Here is a 21261-nt window from a genome sequence, read left to right as displayed (position 1 = left end):
ATGAACATCCTGAGGGAAATATTTGATCCAGATTCTTCAATCTCTCTTTTATCTTTCTCCTACCATCTATCTCTCACACACACTTTCAACACTCCTCCTCAGAGATTATTCCCTTTATCGTGTCTTAAGGCAGCACATCGTCCCATCAAAAGCTAAAATGTGTCACCACAGGGCTTCACTGACGCCCCGGCCAGGATTCTCACTTCCTGTTGGTGCTCGAGCTCAGGGACATCATGGTAACAGACATACTGTAGTTTCCAAACCACATCACAGGGTTCCACCTGCATATAGGGACTTACAATTTCATCTTTCACCGGAGCTCATGTTCTCAGCCACATATAATAGATGTCTTCAAAAGCTGTTGCCTCCTCAGCAACTCTCCATGAATGCATTAGCAACGTGATACTTTTCGTCCTGACGATGAGCTCTCTGCTTTGTGTGGAAGGTGCCTTCGTTCTGATGCGTTCTATCCTTTTAATTTGCAGGAAAATAATTACCTTGCTCATGCAGGAGACCTTCAGCACACAGCCAGACACTAGCAGTGCCTAAATAATGCATCCAACTGGAGGTCCTGTCTGCCATCCCATAATATCTGGGTCTAAGCTTAATTATTAACTTGATTTGTGTACTACAACAGTAAAGAAAGGATCTTGCTTTGGACGTGTCCTGAGTTCCTTCCTTTCTCAGCACTGGAACAAGGGAAGAATTGGGGATCACAACGGTCGTAGGAAGGAAGGTGGCCCCCAGTATTCAATGGATGCGCCAGCAGCAACACATTGTCACTCCCAAGATGTTAAGCAGCTACTGTTGGTGGATGTTTGTGTCCCAGGAACAAGAGAATGAGTTGTCTTGGACTTGTGAGGAAGTCGCAGTTGTTTCTCCAGTCTGTGCTCCAAAGACCTCAGGGTTCAGGGTAGCGATGGGTAGATGAGGTTTCATGACACAGTACTGACGGGTTGATGCCGTTTCATGACACAGTACTGACGTGTTGATGCAGTTTCATGACACAGTACTGAAGGGTTGACAAGGTTTCATAACACAGTACTGAAGGGTTGATGAGGTTTCATGACACAGTACTGACGTGTTGATGCAGTTTCGTGACACAGTACTGACAGGATGATGAGATTTCGTGAAACTGTGTCCTGATTTTCAGACCCCACCAGATGGAACTGTCAACTGTAAAATGTTTGGACTTGAACCTTACACTTGTGGCACTTCCCTCAACCGTGCTGTACGGTTTCATGATACCTCATCTACCTATCACTAAGCGCAGCTCTATATTGCCAAGGCAGCTGCCTTGACCACATTCTCTTCTTCCGACACAAAGCTGCAAACACGAAGACGCGCTCTCTCGTTCGCACTCACGCCTCAAAAAGCTACAATTTAACCCTTGTCTTTGATCTGGTCTTTACTGATGCGACGATTGTTCGGCATTATCCATCTGCAGTGAGTAAGAGCTCGTAAAGCTAACTTTCTTTCATGCCTGCACAGCTGTGCATGGGAACCCTGGAAAAGACTCCCTCATCATGGATTGGCAGTTAAATTAAACAAATCCAACAGGTCTCCAGTCTGAATGCAGACTCCCAGCTCCAAGCAGTTCACTGCTCCCCAACACACAGTGTTTCATAAAAAGAATAAAAAGGCCACCACTTGCTGGTTCTACTAAAAACAAACTTCATAACGCTGTCGTCTTATCTTTTTCCCTGACATTCCATTTTCAAGTGATTCGCCTTCAGAGGCGTCAAATCTGTTTAAAATAACTGAATGCGAAAAGGACTTATCGATAGATGACCCTGTCACAAAGTCAAACAGACGGCCGCCTGCCTCGGTGGCCAACTTCATCTCCCAAATGTCAGAAAATATTAATTTAACACGGCGTTGAACCGTGAATGAAAATTCTGGTCGTGTTGGTAATTTCCTCTGAAGCTCACAGGTCAGAAGTTGCAAGTTCACCAATGTCACTCTCCATCTTCTGAGCCAGAATAAAATCTCATCTCCCTCCTCACATCTTCGTCTGACTCCAGGAACATTTTTTTCCACGTCTCTTTTCAGTCCGTAATAATTAGGTCTTATTGTAGTAGCGGCAGAAAATAAAGGGCCATCGCAGATTTCTCTGAAGTCAGTTTCCCCACAGCTCTGATCTAGATGGAGAGCCCAGAGATGATAACCAAATTTGGGACAACAAATGTGATAAAAGCTACAATACAAACATTACTTGCTTTCGCTAGGTATAAAGCACAAAACATTCATGTCTCAAACGCATAATCTAGATATGAACTACAATGTCACGGTATTTAGGTTTTAAACCTAGTGAAGCAATGTCAGACCATTCAAAAACTCATCTTTGCATGAACTCTTCCACCATCTACGTTGCTAAACCCTCACAAGTCCTCCAGCAAAGAGTGGCCATTCACAACGTTACATCTTCCATGTGACGTGACATTAGCGAAACAAATATTTCTGATGAACAGACGTACGTTAGCTACACCAGCGTTCTTGCTCTACCAGTGTTGTTACATCCCTTATGGCCCATTTCTGCTCAACGCTCCGGACACGGTAGGCGCCTTCTGTCCGCGCCCCAAGCCCTTCATTTCCTCCACAAAGCGTACAGATACTGGTAAAACAGAGCAGTACCACAACCCTATAAATAGCTCTCAGAAGACACGAAGAATACATAACAATGGCGGAAATTCTCCGTCCTCCAGTGGCGATATGTTGATGTTTATGTTTATGTTTGTTGTTGCCATAAACGTTTGAGTTTAGGCTGCTCCCCCTGGTGGATATATAGGTAAACAGCAATATCAATGTAAAGAATGTTTGGAAGCATGTGATCAGTTACGATAAGATCGCAAAGGGAGCATCAGTGGCCCTGTTACTACTCTGTTTAACACTGTTACATCCCTCCACTATACAGTCTCAGCATCCCTCGCCATCGCCACTCAAGTTAAACCACACTCTCACTTGACCTACATTAGCTGAGAAACATCACACGCATTTTCAATTCATGAGGCAAGACTGCATTGATTTAAAGTCCCAAAGGTTGAGGACCCAAACATCAGATCATCACAGTAAACATTGACTTCCTGTTTCATCCTACCCCCAACTGACGATGACCACAACATGTTGTCAATGTTCCCTGTCAGTGGTCATAATGACACAGCTGATGGCTGCATAATAAACCAAGAAGGACAGAGTGATGCGAGGCTGTAAACAAAACAGTTTGGCATTACTTTACTGTGAATAGGTCAGTTAAACACCCGACAGCAGTAATGAGGCTGTTTTTGGGTCAAGGCTGCGTAATGAGCCGCTGAAAAACGCTGCGAGACAAAAGAAAGAAAGTCACAGTGGAGGAGGGCGAGAGGATTCGTGGGGACACTCTTCATATTCATGTCCATTTTCACAATGTTCCCGAGCCCATTTATCCACTTGTTCTCCAGGGAAATGTCACGGTCCACTATGAGAGCAGAGGGGCTGAAGTTAGCGTAAATATTTCTGAAACGCATTAACATGCGGTGATGTCACAGACAGAGACGGCATCGGCAGCTGACATCACTTCAGCACCGACACAAAACAACTTCATCAGCAGGCAGCAGCTTAGCCAGCCCCGATATTCAGCAGCGAAATCCCCAAATTAATTTGTCCAGTCAAAACTCCCAATGAAAAACAATCTCTAATTATGATTCGTCCCCCGACTTTATTTCCCCATTTGTGCTGGTTTATAATTAGAGATCTCAATTGTTTCGGGTTCACCACTTGTCAAGAGCCAACACCCGAAACTCGATTGCGGCTGGACGCAATTTCACTCAGTCCCATTGTTCAGTTGAATGGAAATAATATTGGAAGCATCTTATCTGGAATCTCTGCTGGTCATAATTAGATGGCCATCCTTAATTAGGAGAATGACATTTAGATTAGGTAGAAATGTCTGCAGCAAATATACGCAGTAATGTGGCGCCTTGGTGGATCTTTCTTTGCTCCGAGTAGCGAGCCAAAACACGAGGTACTGGCGAGCTTCAGACAGGCGGCAGGCTGGCACAGCAGCCGCCACCAGCTCCTGTACCTCGCTTGCTCTGGTGGTTAGTCTGTTTGTGCTGCTTACTTGTTATCTTGGCAGATATTTTGTTTCTTTCTTTCACCATGGGTCCCAAGAAGGCCAGTGATTGGAGCACTTAAATTGGGTATACAGACTTTCTAAATGGATTTTTTTAAACTGTGGCAGCAGCAGAAAACACAGAGCCAATAAATAAGCGATAGGACAGAGAAACAATGAAGCGGAAGGTAATGTTCACACATTTACTTAATCATGAGAAGCAAATCTTTCTCTATTCTGCAGTGGTCCTCACACAGTCCGTCCCCTCATGCCTCCGGCTGGCATGCGCGACTTGAGTTCCACAAGCAACAGACTTCAGTCATTATGATGTTTCTTTTGGGATTTTTTTTTTTGTTGAAAACGCGCTGAAAACCGCCATGATGGGTGTGTTATCCGTTTGTTTTGATGTTTCCACTTCCTATAAATACATTTGATTGTGTGACATTTCATCGATCATTTTTCAGATGCCGGTGTGCTGCACACTTAACATGTAGCAGAGACCCTGGTGAAACTATCTAATCTAGATTAGGTAATTGTGGGCTCATGCCCACAAGGGGGCAATTTTAATAAGCAACAGTAGACCACTAGGACAGCTAGAAAACTTATAACAATAATATACAGCAACAGCCAAGTTATTTACACTTGACTCCAGTGTTCGGAATTTATTTTGACTTGAAATTCAGTTGAAGCACCTTTTCTTGCCTTGATCTGTCAGTCCAGAGACGGCTCACACTGCATCAGCAAAACACAATCACACTCACAAACCTGAGCACGTGCTTAACATGCTCATGTGCAACACTCCAAGATCCTACTGTATTAAATTCTTTTCCACTTTACAAACATTCAAGATTCTACTGGTCAGAAATGTGATTTTAAAAAAATACTAATGTGTATTTCGCCATGTTGCTTGTCAATTTCACCCCAAAACATCACATCACCTGCACAGGAAGTGGTATTACTGTCGGTATTATTTTAATACCGGATTGAAAGAAACCCACCATAACTAGGGTCAAATTTGGGCAGTGATCTCGCTTATTACATAATAAATGATAAAAGACAAATCCAACATAGTATCATAAATTTCACGTGATTTTGAGTTAAACCTCTCTGTGCGTGAATCATAAGTTGGTTTCTTGCCCGACTGCTAACGTGTTCAGGGTGACCCCAGCCTGTCAGAGCCGGGGAAATCTGCTGATGATGAATGGACAAATTAACGTTTATGATGGCATCAAATTAATACTCCCCATAATCAGCGGACACATTCATCAACACGTCAGCTGAATGTGTTTTAAGAAACAAAGCAGTGCAAACTCCGAGGCTGGACGTGGCTTCACCTCACTGTTTACTAGTAACCTGATTCAGTCACACGGGCGCCGGGTAACAGACTGAATATGAAACAGGCTGGACAGCACGTCGACAGCCTGTCAAGAAAACTCACTGACGGAGAAGGATGACTGATCGTGTCCCTGCAGACTGTGGGTGTTCACGTGTGTGTGTGTGTGTGTGTGTGTGTGTGTGTGTGTGTGTGTGTGTGTGGTGAGAGGAACTGAAACTGTGAAGGGGTGAATTCACACAGTTTCTGCTAAATGAGAATTAATGAAGCTGAATTTAATATATTCTTTCGTGTGACAGGCATATGTCTGAGATAGAAAAACAGTGTTCAAAAGCAGGATCTCAAACTCGCAGGTCACAGGCCATTTGCAGCTCACAGGATGCAGTTGCACGGTCCACCACTAGGACTCCAAGTAGAGTCAATCGATTTTGAGACCACTGTTAAAGGAGACATTTATGACAGCACCTGAACACACCATTCTACCTTGTTTGCTACCTTTGCAACACTCCATTTTACAGATTCATTTTTGACAAGTGGAATATATTTTTTTTGTTAATTATTACAACAATATCAACATGCAGTGCTGATCTAGTTGCAGGTGAAACTGAAATTACAATTAAATTTAGTTTGAAGCCAGCTGCATGTACCGTAAATTCCGGATTATTAGCCCCACCCACTAAATGTAAGAAGGAAAACAGATCTTATTCATCCATATGCCGCAGCAGTCCATAAGCTGCGGGTGCAGTGGTGCTGTCTGTGCCATTGAAAGGTCAGTGGTGCATCCATCTTAAAAATGAATGAGGATCACTTCTAAAATAGTTTGGAAAACGGGCTCCAGCATGGAGACTGACTCATGAAACAATCTGAGCAATGTTCTGAACTGGAATCATCAACTCCTCACAGCTTTTATTGACATTCAAGCGCTTGAAATGCTCCATTTTCGCTCGCATTTCCCAAGTTCCGACACCACAGCCAGTCTCAGCTGCTGCTTCTCGTCTCCGCTCCTCCAGGAGATCGGCTCTGTGGGCGGAGCTGCGGACATGCGGGCAAAAACATGCATTTTGAGTGCTTTAAGGTCAATAAAACACTGGTGATTTCATGGGTTAGGTGTGACAAGGATCAATATTTGGCAGCATGCTGATCTTTAGCCTGTAAAAATCCAGCCTTGTTACATCAGCTGCGCAGACCACATGAATAGGGTAGAGACTTACAGTGCCGAAATTATGGCACTTTAAGATCTAAAATAAAAACAAATAAAATCCCTTAGTGTCCAAAAATGGGCCCCACGCCTTGAGTTTGAGACAGTTCAGAGCAATTTGTGAAAATACTAATACAGAGCAAGGTCTTCAATTACATAAGACCCCCTGTGTGACTCACATGAGAAAATGTTAATAAGGCTAAAGACTCCAGTCAGACAAGCGTTTGCCCATCACTGGAAAACCAGCATCACCACAGCAATCAGAAACCTTCTGAAGCAGCAGAGCGGAGAAACACTCCAGCTTCACAGGGATGCGCGCTGCCGTCATATCAGCGGAGAATCATCCAGATAAATCCTCCTGAATAATTGAGTTCATCTTCAGAAAGGAAAACATTTCTCTGCCCACAAGAGACGCTCAAAGTGACAAAGTCGGAGGCCCCCGGGAACCATCTCCAGTCAGTCACTGAGGCAGCCCAGAACAAGTCCCCGCCGCCAACATGAGAGCCAGCGCAGTGTTGCCCGTTTACATAATGATATCAACATTTCAAAACTTGTAGAACAAAATGTGTACGATCTGAATCCAACACTTCCATTAAAAATGAATGCTGTTTTGAAGCAGTAGAGAAAAACACAGTTCTCCGGCTGCAAAATCTACGTCCGTGTCACTCACACCTGCAGTCGCACTGCACACCTAGAGGTTAAGTAATGGACAGAATCATGTGGGCGACTCAACCTCTCTTTATGGTCCCGACTGTTGACGTTGAGAGATGCTGGCAGGAGTGGAGAACCTGGTACTTAAAGTGCCATATACTTCCACTCAGAGAGAAATAATCGTATGTTTGCGCAGCAGACAGCTGAGAATATGTTCAGACGCGTCAGGAAGCCACACAAGTGGTACCTGGAGCTCCGAGGAGCTGTGTGACGGAGAAACCTGCAGGAAGAGAGTGAATAACAGTTCTGGCATTTAGAGCCTTCAAGTGATCTGGCACTTTTATTCAATAACATGAAGAATAAAATCTATGTTAGAGCTGAGCCGCACTGACGGGCTACAGAGTCAGGTGATCCAGACGGGACAGTTTCCAGTCCAAACTCAGATCAGAGACATGACTAATGTCATGTTATGTCATCTGAGTCACTCAGGCTGGTCTTTCCTGTTGTACCCATCCAGTGAGAGTATCTCATTAAATCAACACAGGCAAAAACAGGACCAGTGACTTCTGACACATTGTGTATGTTCAAGGTCAGCCTTTAAGCTAATGCTAATATTGAATTTGTGAAACGAGACCAGCGTGTTTGGAGACACGGATGCTGTACAGTGGGAATGTTCATCCTAGAAACGAGGGATGCTCCGAGCAGGGTTTTGCTGCAGATCACCGATACCGATCACATGGATTGACAATGAATTTGTAATCAAAATGATCAATCTGAGTATCAATACTAGAAACCCAGACCAATACGAAAAAAGTCTCAGCCACTTGGGGCGAGAGGTGGGGGACACCCTGGACAGGAGTACAGTAAACTGGGAGGAGGTTCTCAGACTTCTCGACTGCGCCTCATGTTGACCATTTAATAATACGCATGTCCAAATTCCACAGCGAATAATCAGTAGAGAGAGACAGAGGTGTGTCGGCGTCACTTTGACTCTCTTTCATCCTGTTTTCTGGCCACAGTCAAACCTTGCAGCATGGTTCCACACCGTGTCCACGCAGCGCAAATCACAATCTTCACCTCATTGTGAAGATGTATTCAGGGGCCTTTAAATTCTTAGCGACGACATTCATTAAAATCTCCGGGTCAAAGCCCCGTCCCCGCCTCTGGACCTGATCATGACTGAGTGGTCTCGGTGGTCCACACTGGGAGTCATTCATAACCATGCAAAATCTGAATCGATTTTTGGTCTTGAGCAATAATATTCTGTGTAGTCTGTGCAGGGGGCGTGTCCTGTTCATGACTCACAGAAGCGCTGAACCACAGTTTCTGCCGTACCTTGTGTCACACCTGAGGTCCCACGTGGAGAACTCATGATCATCAAGGTTCGTGGCGACCTCAGTCGTCCTGGGCCAGGTAGTGTGCCGGCTGACCTGGACGACCTCGTCGCCGCCGTCTCCCGCGAGGCCGCGAGCGCAGCAGGAACCCATCCTTTCACCAAGATCCACTTCATTTGTTGCTGACTGAAGCCATTAAACTTGATTCCGACGCTCCCCCCAGGCCTCACATTCAACCCATTTCCTCTCATCAGCGCTCCTTCACATCTCTTCCTTCCCAATCTTTCAGGTCCTTCTGAGTGGTGCGAGCGAGCGTGCTGTTGTTCGCAGCAGCGTCACCCATCACACTAGTGCCACTGTCTCCTACGAGCATTGACACTCTATGGCAAACATTGTCTGAAACATCTTGTTGTTTTCCCGTCTCTCTGTGTGCGTTTGTGTCTGTCAATCCCTCCTTTGTCTTTATCCTCCTTTGCTCTGGGTTGAACACAGATGGACGCCGCACAATGTCCAACTGGGAGCTGAGCTACAAGCGAGAGGCCGGTCCCACGCCGGCAAGACAAGTGGGTCTGTCGAGACAGGACCTTTTGTTTTCACACGGAAAATCCAAAAGAAGTCAGAATTTAGGGACCAAAACTCTGAACTGCAGAGGGGTTTATCATAACACAGGGAACTTAACTGAAGACTGTTTGGACTGCACGATTAAAATGAACATCATAATACAGTTGAATCAGTTCATACTATTAAATCATCTAGTCCAACTTTAAAGTCTTATTCAGGTGTTCCTTATCTGCTAGCTTCATCTCTTTCTGCATCTTAAAAAAAGAGGATTTAGGTGTTTCATGACAATGTTTTAAAACCAGCAGTCAGTGTTGTGGCCCAAGTGTTGGTCCAATGGTCCGTAGTCTACTTGGTCCAGTGAGTCTGATTCTACCACACAATCCAGGTCACATGACTTTCGTATTTCTCCAGAGGCCTTAGCAGCAGAGGTTACCTTCCCTGTTCCACAGTGTTGCAGTCAAGACCACCAATCCAGAGACTCAGAGTCGAGACCATGGCCAGAGAATACAGAGTCCAAATCCCAGGGTCAATTCCAATTCCTTTCTTAATCCTCAACCCCATTCCTCAAAACCAAGGTTTAAGGAAGACTTTGTTCTTTAGAAATGGGACACTCCTTAATGCAGATACGTCCTTAGCCTGTTGGGGGCAGCATTACACCAAAGCAGCCTTTCATCTGTCAATTCAGAAGAAGAAGAAGGTATACAAACCCTCTGAACCACTTCCCCATGTCATCTTATCTGTTCCGCACTGCACATCAGGGAGCCCCCTAGAGGCCGAAAATACCAACACATAAACAAAACTCGATGACAAATTAGTCCAGCCTCCGCAGTACCTCAATGGAGTGGTATAGAACCATAAGTTTATCGCAAACATTCAGCCCTCCCACCCCCCGTGCCAGGAATCAGAGGGTCAAACCACCTGAGTGAAACTGCATTCCACCAGTGTGAGCTCAGCTGCAACCATGGCAACACACACATCAGGGCAGGTACAATCGAACAAGAGGGGACTCAGCCAACAGATTACAAGTCACTTCCTTGAACCTGCAGGAAGTTGGCTCTCCCACACTGAACTCTTTAAAGAAAGAACACTATAGCACAGAAACAAAGTCTCTTAATGAGTGCGGGGGTGACATTTACATGGCAACACAATTTCAGTTCAGTTTCACCAAGAATTATTTTGTGAACAAATGAACTCAAAAAGGCTTTTGAGGAGAAGCCAAACAAAATCATGTTACGAGTCGAATCAAAGTGAATGTGTGATTGCAGTTGGATTTAAGAAGACAAAGTATGTTTTATTGATAAAGCTTTTTGCCTTCATTTGAAGCAGAAAACACTTCATTATTTCCTGATCATCTTTCTCAAGTGCGTTTGGTTCGGTCCCAGCAGCACTTTGGCTTTTCATCGATTAATAAAACAAGCCAGCTGCAAACCTCTAATGTGTGTGACTGTGACAGAGTTTGTTGACTCTTGTGCTCAGTCGCGTTCCCACAGAGCACAGCGATAAACCACAGATCAGGCTGACGGATCTGAGCCCCATCCTCGGTGAAAATCTGGGGTATAATCCGGCACCCCGGGGGCAAAGTTAAATATTCAACTTATCCATTTTAGGGGAACTTCAAAGACAGCATTAGAGAGACACACACACACACACACACACAGACACACACGACTAACTGGAGCGATGATGAAGATGTGAACCTCCACTCAGTCACTTATGACGAAATAAAATCTTTATTAGTCTGAAATGAGCTGAAGCGTGAAATGGACCCACAGGAAAATCCGACACACAGAAAGTAAAATAAAATTAATGATTTATCGTCTCATCACTGCACACCAGAGTCTACTAACAAAGCCACTGGAGATCAATGTTACTGGTACTTAACGACACAAGAGGCAAAAAACCCCTGGAAACAGGCATCAAGCAGTGATGGTGATGCGCAAATAAATGAAGAATTGCTGGCAGCGCCAGGATCTTTACAACAATCGATGAGTGACGGAGCCAAATATTTTATCTTAAATTACAGCCAGACGTTCCAAACACAAGCTTACGAAGACAATCATCTCAAAGAATACAACAATGTCAGCACCGTGGATAGAGGATCAAAATAAAACCAAAGTTGGGATCAGCACACCACCTTGTGGAGAATTTTGGTTGACAAGCACTTAGTTTTCTGCTTATCTAGTTGCTTAATACTCAGAAATAAAACCATGAAACATGAAACGTTATATGATCAAGGGAGGCGAAGAAGATAGTGCGGGCATCAGTCTAGATTTTGTAAATGTCTCAAAGAGACTTTATCTTGAGATTGGCGAGTCTCAGGTACTTCAGGACACATGAATTCTAAACGTTTTGAAGACAGACAGTGTTTAAGTAACAACCTCACGGTATAAATTCGGAAATCTAACGGGACACAGATTGACGTGCACTCACAGCTGGCGGTGAATCAACAGGTAGTGATGCTGTGTGGGTTCCATCAGGAAGTGAGTCACACAGCTGAGTCATTTCTTACTTTAGCTAGCAGCTCAAGGTCCATCAATTCAACATTCAGACATGTTTAAAAGAACACAATACGAAGCACATCAGACTGTGAATATCAAACTCAGAAGCTTCAGAAGCTGAAACATCCACCACGTTATTATGATGACATTCCAGCCGGTCCACCAGTCAGTCATTTAGAGCTGCGGCGCACACTAGTGAGCCGTGAGCGAGTGTCAGGTGTGCCGTGGAAAAATGATCTAGTTTTACCTCATGTGTCCGGAGATAGAGATGGCATTAAATCATGACAATTAGAAGGTGTTGAGGAGCAACCAAGGTGAGGAGATCACATGGATTCAGTCAAATCCTTTCTATACACTATATCGTAGAACTACAGTGTCTTGCAGTGCTGCTCTTCCCACACACTCACGGCAAAGAAGCCGCTCACATGAGCAACTTCCAGATGTTTTTAAAGCTGACGCGCCTCTAACTTGACCAGACACTTTCACCACAGAACCATGGACGGAGGGAGGGAGGGATCCTTGTCGGATCCGCGACACCAAAGACTGTCTGCACCGCAGAGCTAACTGAGCCAAAGGCTCACATGACGTCTCACTTCAAAACTTCATTGATACTCATGGACCGTCAAAGTTTGCTTTGTGGTTTAAAAGCTGGCAAACAACTAAAGGCACAACAAAATAAATGCGCTCCAAAATGTGAAAAGAGAAAGAATAATTGTTTATGAAGCAAGTTCAGGCAAAGAAGATGATTTGTCTGGAAACTCGAAACTATAATAAAATCGCACAAAAGAGAAGTGACAAAATCGAAACAGTTGTTTAAAGTAAGTAAATAAATCATGATATATTTTGCCATATTGCCCGCCCCTTTCTGGACACATTGGAAAGAAACAGATTTGTTTCTGCAAATATCCTGGCAAAATAACAAGCAAGTTTTTCACAAGGGGATTCACAATAGGGATTTTCTATAGGACTTTTTAGCACAAGTGCACTTTGGCCGAGGTTCCGTTGTTGGTGAGCCTTGGGATTTTTTCAATGAACCAAGGGTGCCGTGGCTTGAAAATGGTTGGAAAACACTGATTTAGAGTGAGTCATAGCTTGGTCCATTCCCTCAGAAACACCTGTGCACGCAGCCCCCCATGACGTCACATGATGACCCTTGCTGACTCATTTGAACCGACAAATGTCCCGACTCCGCAGCGACTGCTCAGTGACGGTAACTAACCAGAGACAAGAGCAGCCTCTGCTGCCGTGGGACGTCATTACAGCCAGCGGACGCGCGCTTCTCTCGGAATCGTTTGTCCAGATTCAATTCAACACATTCACGGCACAGTTCAGACGATCAGACGATCCTCAATAGCAGAAGCATTCACTACTGACTTATTAGTATTTGTGACTTTTAACTATGGCTTCAGCTTCATTGTGAAGGACATTATCTTCTTTATTCTATAGATCTTAAAGTACTGAAGCATTAGGTAAAAAGGAGCTTTTCACTGACGGTCAGCGACTAATAATCTGCAGGATGAGCTTCTATGGTGAAACCAAAAATCCACAGTTCACCATCTACTCTTTATTATTGTTATTATAATTATTGTTATAATATTTTGATGATCCGACGAACTTCTGATGTGGAAAAGGCTGGAGACAAAGTTAGGGGGTGAGTTGAGGAGAGGAGAGACAGTGTTGAACCTCTCCCCCTAAATATGGACAAACACAACAACAGGCTCATTTAACAATCAGGAATCCGGAGCACAAAGCCCATGCTTTTAGCTTGAGAGGAAACAGAAAAACATGACAATTGTATGCCCTGTTTTGTCAGCAGGACGCCCTAAATTTCCGGTCACCCTGTTCTCCATGCCACTGTCAGTGTCTTACTGGTGATATGCTGATTCTGACTCAAATAAAAGAGAAATTAAAAAGTAGAATTTGAAGCGTAATGGTGTCAAAAGCTGTCTTAATTCACAAAACGTGCCTCTAAAAACGCAGTAAATACAGTTTCAGAGGGGTTCAGATGTCAAATTTTCCTGCACCCATGCCATATATAGCCATCAAAACCAAACTGGGAGTCAAGGCCAAGACATCAAGGGGTGAGGCCACACTCAACACAGCAGCATTTGTTGTGCTTTTCAGCACATTTATTTCCGGCTGTCAGCAAGGCCAACTCACCTGCAACAGAAGCTCCTGAAAATGTTCCGAGCCCCAGAAACCTTTACATTTAAAATGAGATAAAATAAATCACATTAAGTTGCCTTTAGAGCTCGACACGCACAGCCAGAGCCCTCCACCCCCCTCCTCTCTCGGATGCAAGAAAAGAGACCTCACATGCGGCATTAACAGACGTGTAGGTGGCAATCAGGTGGCGGTTTTCAAAACAGAGGACTTAATTAACTGCGTTTAAACTCCAAAAACAGAATTGTCGTTTAAAAATAAATAAATCACAGCGGCTGTGGTCTCGACTCCAGCTTGACTAAGATGATACAGAGTCCAGTCAGACCTCGAAGGGCTGGGGAGCTGAAGCACACATCAACCAATCTGGTGTCTAAAGACTGTCATCAGATGATCATCAGTCTGGTGCTGCTTGTTTCACCTGACACCTGCTTGGTTTGTCATTGTGCCTTTGACAGGTGGGAACAAAAACCGGCCTCACCCCCAGCCCTTTGAGGAGCGAGTTAGACCCCGGGCCGGGTTAAGGTGAAGAAGGTCAACTTGCAGTCGCAAGCCTTCACCGGAAATGACCAAAGATGAATACGAAGCAAGTGAAACTTTTATTTTCATTTGCATCAATTTGGCAAAGAAATGAAGTTCCTGTTCATTCGACCTCTCGATGAGTCCCAGATGCACCCGACTTGAAATATAAATCAGCCGACTTGGAATATGCTACAGACAGGTGCCTGTTCTGCAAACAACCAGGCTGCATCGCAGAGGGCTCCTCATGGGAATGGTTCCTGAAATGATGGCAACATCTACACTTTGTTTCAAAGAGTGAAACTTTCTCCCGTCTTTTGGGAGTTATTGCAGTAATACAAGCGCTGACTTTCACTTCAACCTCCCTCAACTGCTTCGCGGCGATGACATCAATGGCCACAGTATGACAGCGGTAAAAACAGAAATATAACTCTCTAGTTCAACAAAGTTGTTAGACTGGGTCTCTGTTTGACCGCCAGCTTATGGTTCCACATGCGTGCTTTGCATTGGATATTTCTTTAGCAGGTAGCACCTCAGCTAACTTCTGTCTTCCTGCAAATCTCCCATGATGCCACTAACCACACCCTCATTGACACTGCGAGCCACAGTTCAAATTTGACTGAAGGTCAGACCGTTTCATGCCATGATGAAAAGAACCACGCAGTTCGAATCCACATCCTTTCCCCCAAAAAATAGTGTTCAAGAGAAGATAAAGTGAAACCAGGCAGAGTCAATGATTTACCTGCCAACGCCTGATGAGTTAAACATTCACCCTACAAGTCTGAAGTCCATTTATTTGACACCAAAAGAGGTCCAGGAATTTAACATGAACCGATGCACGAGCATATTTCCCCAAGTTCTTGTTGCCTTTGTTTGAGAAGAAGCTGTGAAATGCAAATAACTGGAGGGAACGTCATTAGAGAACATGGCGAGTGGCGACAACCAAGTCTCCAGGCTGACATTTAAAAGAACATCATCTTCGACTTTCCAGCTGTTCCGAAAACATGCACAGGAAGTGTCTAGCACCTCGTACAAACAAAAACCCTCAGGACGGAACTCCACCCCGCAGCCTGTATTTATCCATCTGAGGACTGTTGGTTTTTCGGATGAGCAGCTGCTGGACATAGCGGCCCCTTCATTTGAAGAGCAGGCGAAACAGCGGGCACAAAACAAATATAAGTTTTATTATCATCTGTCAGTCATGACCGGCTTCCACTCAACATTCAGGTGAAGTCGGACGATGTGATGGGCATCTCTTTCTTTCAGCTGGTCCCATCAGAGGGCGTCCTGGTCCAACTAACTCTCTTCATCTGTCTTTGTTTCCAAACATGAGCTGTGCCTCTGATAGACTCATTTATGATCTTGTCCTTTCTAGTCACTCCCGATGACTTCCTCAGCATCTCCTTCTCTGACTCATCCAGTCCACTATTGTCTGAAGACAGCACAATCTCTGAGCACACAAAAGCTTTGTGTTGCATTTAGTTTCCTGGCAGAAAGAAAGTCAAAGCAGTCTCTTTGCAAAGTCACGCTCCAAGTCACTGTGGGTGCTGGTGAACCTCTAGATGGAGTGCCTTTCTAGAACACTTTACAGAAAATCTGACCTTCATCTTGACTCGAGATGTGGCAATATGTTTTATATTAAACTTAAAAATCTCAACCTCCAGTAGATACTCATCTTGCCCTCAAGTTTCCTCATTAGAAATACAGCCAGAATCAGAAGATAAATGTGAGTTCTGATTCTCATTTGGATTCTTTACTTGTCCGAAATGACCAAACTTCTGGCTCAACAACTTTAAAACAACAATCCTTGGAGCGTTGGTCAAGAACATACACCCATGTTCTGCCGGCAAAAAGTTCACCTCCAGATGTTACTTTCTCCGATCCAGAAAAAAACATAACACAAAAATGTGGCAACCCTTCTTATTACTGAGTATAGTGATATGGGCTTTGTCAGAGTGGCAAAATTTCACCTAATCTTTTTTTCTTCATAGTTGATATGCATCTTGGTTCAGCTTATAAGGCCAGATTGGGGAGGGGGTGATGCCATTTGATAATTTCCATTAAGAATATTGGTACGATAAACATCAGCCAGCTCTTTGTGTAGTGCTTCATAAAACAAAACCGTACTGCACTTGAGCTGCATTCCCCATATGTGGACCTTCAACATCAGTTTATAAATGGCGAGATCGTTCATAGTGCGAGCATTCAGGGCCAATTGATCCATAAACGGGGAGCAGCAAAAAAAAACGGCCACCCCAGTGTGAATATCTGGACCTCCGATGTTTGTCAGAGGGCTGCAAGACCCAGCCAAGACCTTAATCATTAAGAAGGACAGGACTGTTTAGCCAGCGAGGGAAACAATAGAGTCCACCACCGTTCAGTCTCAGCGTTCATCGACACGTGTCCCTCAGAGAGGGATCTGTTGCCAGCGATGCCGATGACAGGAGTAGGAGGTGGCGCCACAGCCCCATCAACAAGGCGTTGACCCTACTAATCTTCAGGGTATGAGCAATACCCAACGACTGTGCTTGAGGACTGCAACAAGGTGTTAACCTAATAAAAGTTTTACGACAATGGAGTGTGAAGCAACAGAACTGAAGCTGTCAGAGCGAAGACCTCCACAAAATGTCTCACTCTATGCGATTCCCTTGGCTGAAACAAGTGGGACGCTCATCACAAGTCGTCGAGTCACATCGTCCTCAAGGGCCTTAAAGTTAATAGTGGTTTCAAACCTGGTTCTCCAAAACATACAAGCAAAAACCAGAGGTTAGAAAATCCAATCAGAACTAGCCAGCAGTAAGAAAAGCAAGCTTCTTCCGACATCCACGTCATCACTGCATTCTGGAATGAAAACATCAATGTGCCTGAAATACTCAGGCCTTAATTGAAGATTCATTCGGAGAAAACGATCGGGCTGAATGAGGACGTTTGATTGAACCGGTGTCCTTCCTGTTGCGCTCCATACATGGATCCACTCACAGTCCTGTGTACTTAGTCAGCCCTCCGTTTTTATTCAGCATGAAGACACGAGGAGAGAAAGAGACGCCATCCGGCTCATGGGCATCCTGAGTGCTGCGTATACAATTCTGCTATGACTCATCTCTAAGCTTTCGTAATATCATTGTTGGTAACTCAAGGTTTTGAGGGCATCGAAGATGAAGGATAATCACCTCGCCGAGTTTCCACTGAACCGCGTCTTCAGAGGGAATTCTCAACTGCAGGAGTGGAGGTTAGAAGAAGCCCGGACAGCCTGGGCTTAGGAGCTCAAGCTGGGCACACAACAGTAGTCAGGCCTTCTTACCTCTTATTAGACTGACCTCCGAGCTCAGTCAGTGTAATTGCTAAACATGTTCAATATTTCCAGACAAATATACTGAACTGCGATCAACGAGCCGACTGAGAAACAAGGAAGCAAAGGGGGAGCTTGTGACATGAATTGAGGGCCGGGACGTGAACATTCCAATTAACTGTAAAACCCTTTTTTAATTTTTTTTTTTTAAATAGAGTCCCACCCCTTATTTGATGCTGGTCCTTCCAATGTCAGATGTCCGGGCAGCATTCAAAACTTTTACTTTTGTTCCGCAAGCAGCAATTCTTGTCATTTCGTTATAAGGATTTTTCTGTTAAAAAAAACAAACAAAAAAAAACACCTGAACATTCAAAAACCTGTCGACTTCCATGCTGTTTTCCGGTTTCCCAATGAAGCTCCTTCTTTATTAAATCTTGTGGGATCACGAGGGATTCTCAGCTTGTAGGACTGGTGGAGGGACTGGAACTTGATGTGTGTCAAGATTAAGATTACTGGCCCACAACACAGACATCTTTTTATTTTCATGCGTGTGATGCCCAATTAAAAAAATTTGTTGTTTATTGTTTTGAGGCTTTCATTGTTTATTACTTCAATAGTCGCAGCCCAAGAGTGTGGTCCTGTATTAAAATAAGATATATTTTGGCGGCACCACGGGTTAGTTCGATCTTAGACAGATTAGAATTTACAGTGAGTAGCAGGGTTGAGGTTCTCACGGGAATTTAGCTTATGCTTATGCGATCACAATGCCAGGCAACTTTAGCAATAGTAAATGACAGAATATCCCCCATCCCTCCCAGATACAAAACAGTGTCAGTGTGTGGGACCCTGAGGAGCCAGCAGGGAGGTGGGGCGGGGGTGAGAAGTAGTTACAAACCAAAAAGTCAAGCTCAAGGCTTTGTTAGAGAAAGCAGGAATAACTGCCTTAAAATGAGCATGTGAGGACTCACGTGAAACAATATGCAAAGCTTCGTAAACCTGTCTGTCCACTGAACAGCATCGCACATCCCCGACAATGAATGCGCCAACAGCAGTTTTCTTAAGCTGCTAATCTCTTGTGTTTTGACTGTCCTGCCGTTCATATGGAAGCCAAAGTTGTTTCAAAATCCAGACCTGCTGGTCATTGAGGAATCCTCAACACGCGACCTCTGGGTTAGCCAGAATCCCAGGGGTTGGTGTTGTGGCAGGGAGAGAAGCCTGTTGCTAAACTGCGCTACCATTACGTGCTTCACGTCTTCATTGACTATTTCCTTTCGTCAAGCAAATGTTGGAAGGAGGCAGGTCCATCATGCCTCATCTAATTTTCATGTCAAGTTATTTCACAGTATCTATTATTCTTTTTCCAGGCACAAGTTCTAACCTCACTCTCACAAACTACCAGACTGTCTCCACCTATTTGTTCCCGTTCTTGCCTTTCAGCCAGCCACAACATGGTATGGACTCACTTGGTCTTCATCCTCAGATCCTCTGCAACTAACCTCGTCTTCTGTTACGGGGGACTCCAATAGTTGTGCCTGCCTTTGCTCCAGGACTCTCCCTCACAGCTGCCATCTTCACAATTGCCAGTCCATGACAAAGTAAATGTATCCTTACGGATATGCAATGTAAAGACTCCAAACTTTATAAAGAAGTACTTGCTCTCTACGCCAACTCCCGCACGGATGACTGGACTCTAGAAGCATTTCCTGCACTTGGGGTTGTGATCTTTCATTTACAGACACACACAAACACAAAAGCCAGAAAATACCACCTCCTGTAGTTTTAAATCAACATTACGCTCTACTTCTTTTTCATTTTCACAATCAGCTCACTCACAGCACCCATTGTTTGTTGTTCCCACGGAGTCACTCGGATGCAATCTGATACCCCGAACGTTCCGAGTCGCGGTCCAATGATGTCATCAGACCCACACAGAAGGAATCAGTTTGGTCCAACGCCGGAGTGAGCGGGCGAAATGTTGCGGGAAAAGATCATCTCGGGAGACATCATAGGGCTGATCGCCGAGCGAGTGGCTCACTGGACGTTATTGTGAGAGGCTTGGAGATAAGACTCTTTGCTGCTGCTGCATGATACCATCGCTGTGCTTCTGCTGACTGCAACAAGTTTCTGATAACAAAACACTAACTGCATCACAACCCTTGGCTAAAGGATCCTCAAATATTGACAGTCTTGTGCTGTTAAGAACCATCACGTTTATTTGGGATTTGGGGAGGAGGGACACCCTGGACAGTTCACTTGCTGGACACTCAAACGGACAACCTCTCACTCCCACAGACAATTAAGTCATCAATTAACCGCCACATGTTTGCAGAGAGCGGGAGGAAACCAGAGTGCCGGGGAAAGTGCACACAAGTGCAGCCAGAAAACACAAACCTCACACAGGACGGGAAAAGGATGGTCCAGTTCTGAGATCAGTCCAGGTATTTTGTGTAAAACGCAGTCGTTCACGTGTTAAATCCTTTCAGACAGTGGGTCCTTGTATGTCTCACGAAGGCCTCTACTGCGCAGCAACAAATCTAACTTATTAAAATTGTCCAGAGCCTTATTAAAGTAAACTTCAACAGATAATGTGAATCCTGCTGAGGATCTTTTTTTCCATCTCCATCTAATTACGAAAACAAGATCGGATTAACTTGAAATCCCGGGGAAACAAAGAAAAGAATACTAAACTGTTCCTTCTGAGAAATGTGAGCAAAGCTCAGACAGGTTTCTCTGCTCACATGTAACACAAATAAAGATGAAAAACATATTTTGGATACTCAGGTGGAAGGAACCCTGGAGGGCTGCTGCACTAGCAGAGCCGCTGGATAAATAGTCGGATATTGGATGTCACAACGGTTTCCTTCGACCCTGCTGTCGGTTGGTGGTGGAACAACTGTCTCACTGTCCAGCTGGACCACAAGCTGGCTGAAATGGTGAATTCAGTAGTGGGTAGGGGGCAGCCGGGGAGCCAGCCACACTCTCCAACTGCTGTAGCTTTAGAAGGAGTGAGGAGGAAACTGCACCCAACTGTTGGGTACAAAAAAATCTACCCCTTAGGCAGGGGCGAACAGAAGTATTCATATAATGACCCATGCTGCAGAGACCTACTCCAGGGGTCCAGGGGGAACAATGAGGGGAGGTCAACTGAGAGAGATCATCTAGGAGACATTTGGACAGCATGTTTGAGCCACCTAAACTAGGATGACAGAGCTTCACTCCCTAAGAGAGTCCAGAACACGCTACAAAGCTGGTGACCCCAGGTGAGAGGAGTCACCAGGGAGCTTTGTCTTCTGGCTCAGCTCTTTCTTCCACCCGTTCAACTCGGTGTGACCTTAACTGGCATTCGTCCTGAGCTGTACCCAACACTTTTGTTTCCCTCTGACCCACAACAACGTCAGTGCCGTAGTAATTCCAGCCAACGCAGCTCGCCTGTCGATCCTGACCCCAGTCGGCCAGACTTTTCTCCTCGCTGTGCTTTGGGCTGCAGTTCAAGTCAATTGATTCTCCCATTGACTACGGCTCTTTGTCACTCTTATCACAACATTTCTTGGGAAACAAAGCGCTTCTCTTGAGTTTAGACGACTTACTTGTGTTGCCATGTTCATCAACCCTAACACACACACACTCA

General features: G+C 44.7%; 1 protein-coding gene across 2 annotated transcripts in view; it reads right to left on the bottom strand.

Moving 5' to 3' along the window:
* Positions 1-21261, bottom strand: part of LOC128770650 (pleckstrin homology domain-containing family A member 7-like) — a 107205-nt gene that overhangs the window by 76727 nt on the left and 9217 nt on the right. The window contains exon 1 of one of the 2 annotated variants that reach the window (XM_053885363.1): positions 8608-13709. The exons of the other annotated variant lie outside the window; for it this stretch is intronic. Coding sequence (XP_053741338.1) covers positions 8608-8759 — 152 coding nt within the window. The 5' untranslated portion in view covers positions 8760-13709. Of the gene's footprint in view, positions 1-8607; positions 13710-21261 lie in introns of those variants that run through there. 2 annotated transcript variants of the gene reach the window in all.

The sequence above is a fragment of the Synchiropus splendidus genome, chromosome 14 (genome assembly GCF_027744825.2).
Source record: "Synchiropus splendidus isolate RoL2022-P1 chromosome 14, RoL_Sspl_1.0, whole genome shotgun sequence".
NCBI lineage: Eukaryota > Metazoa > Chordata > Actinopteri > Syngnathiformes > Callionymidae > Synchiropus > Synchiropus splendidus.
This window is presented reverse-complemented; position numbering and strand designations above follow the sequence as displayed.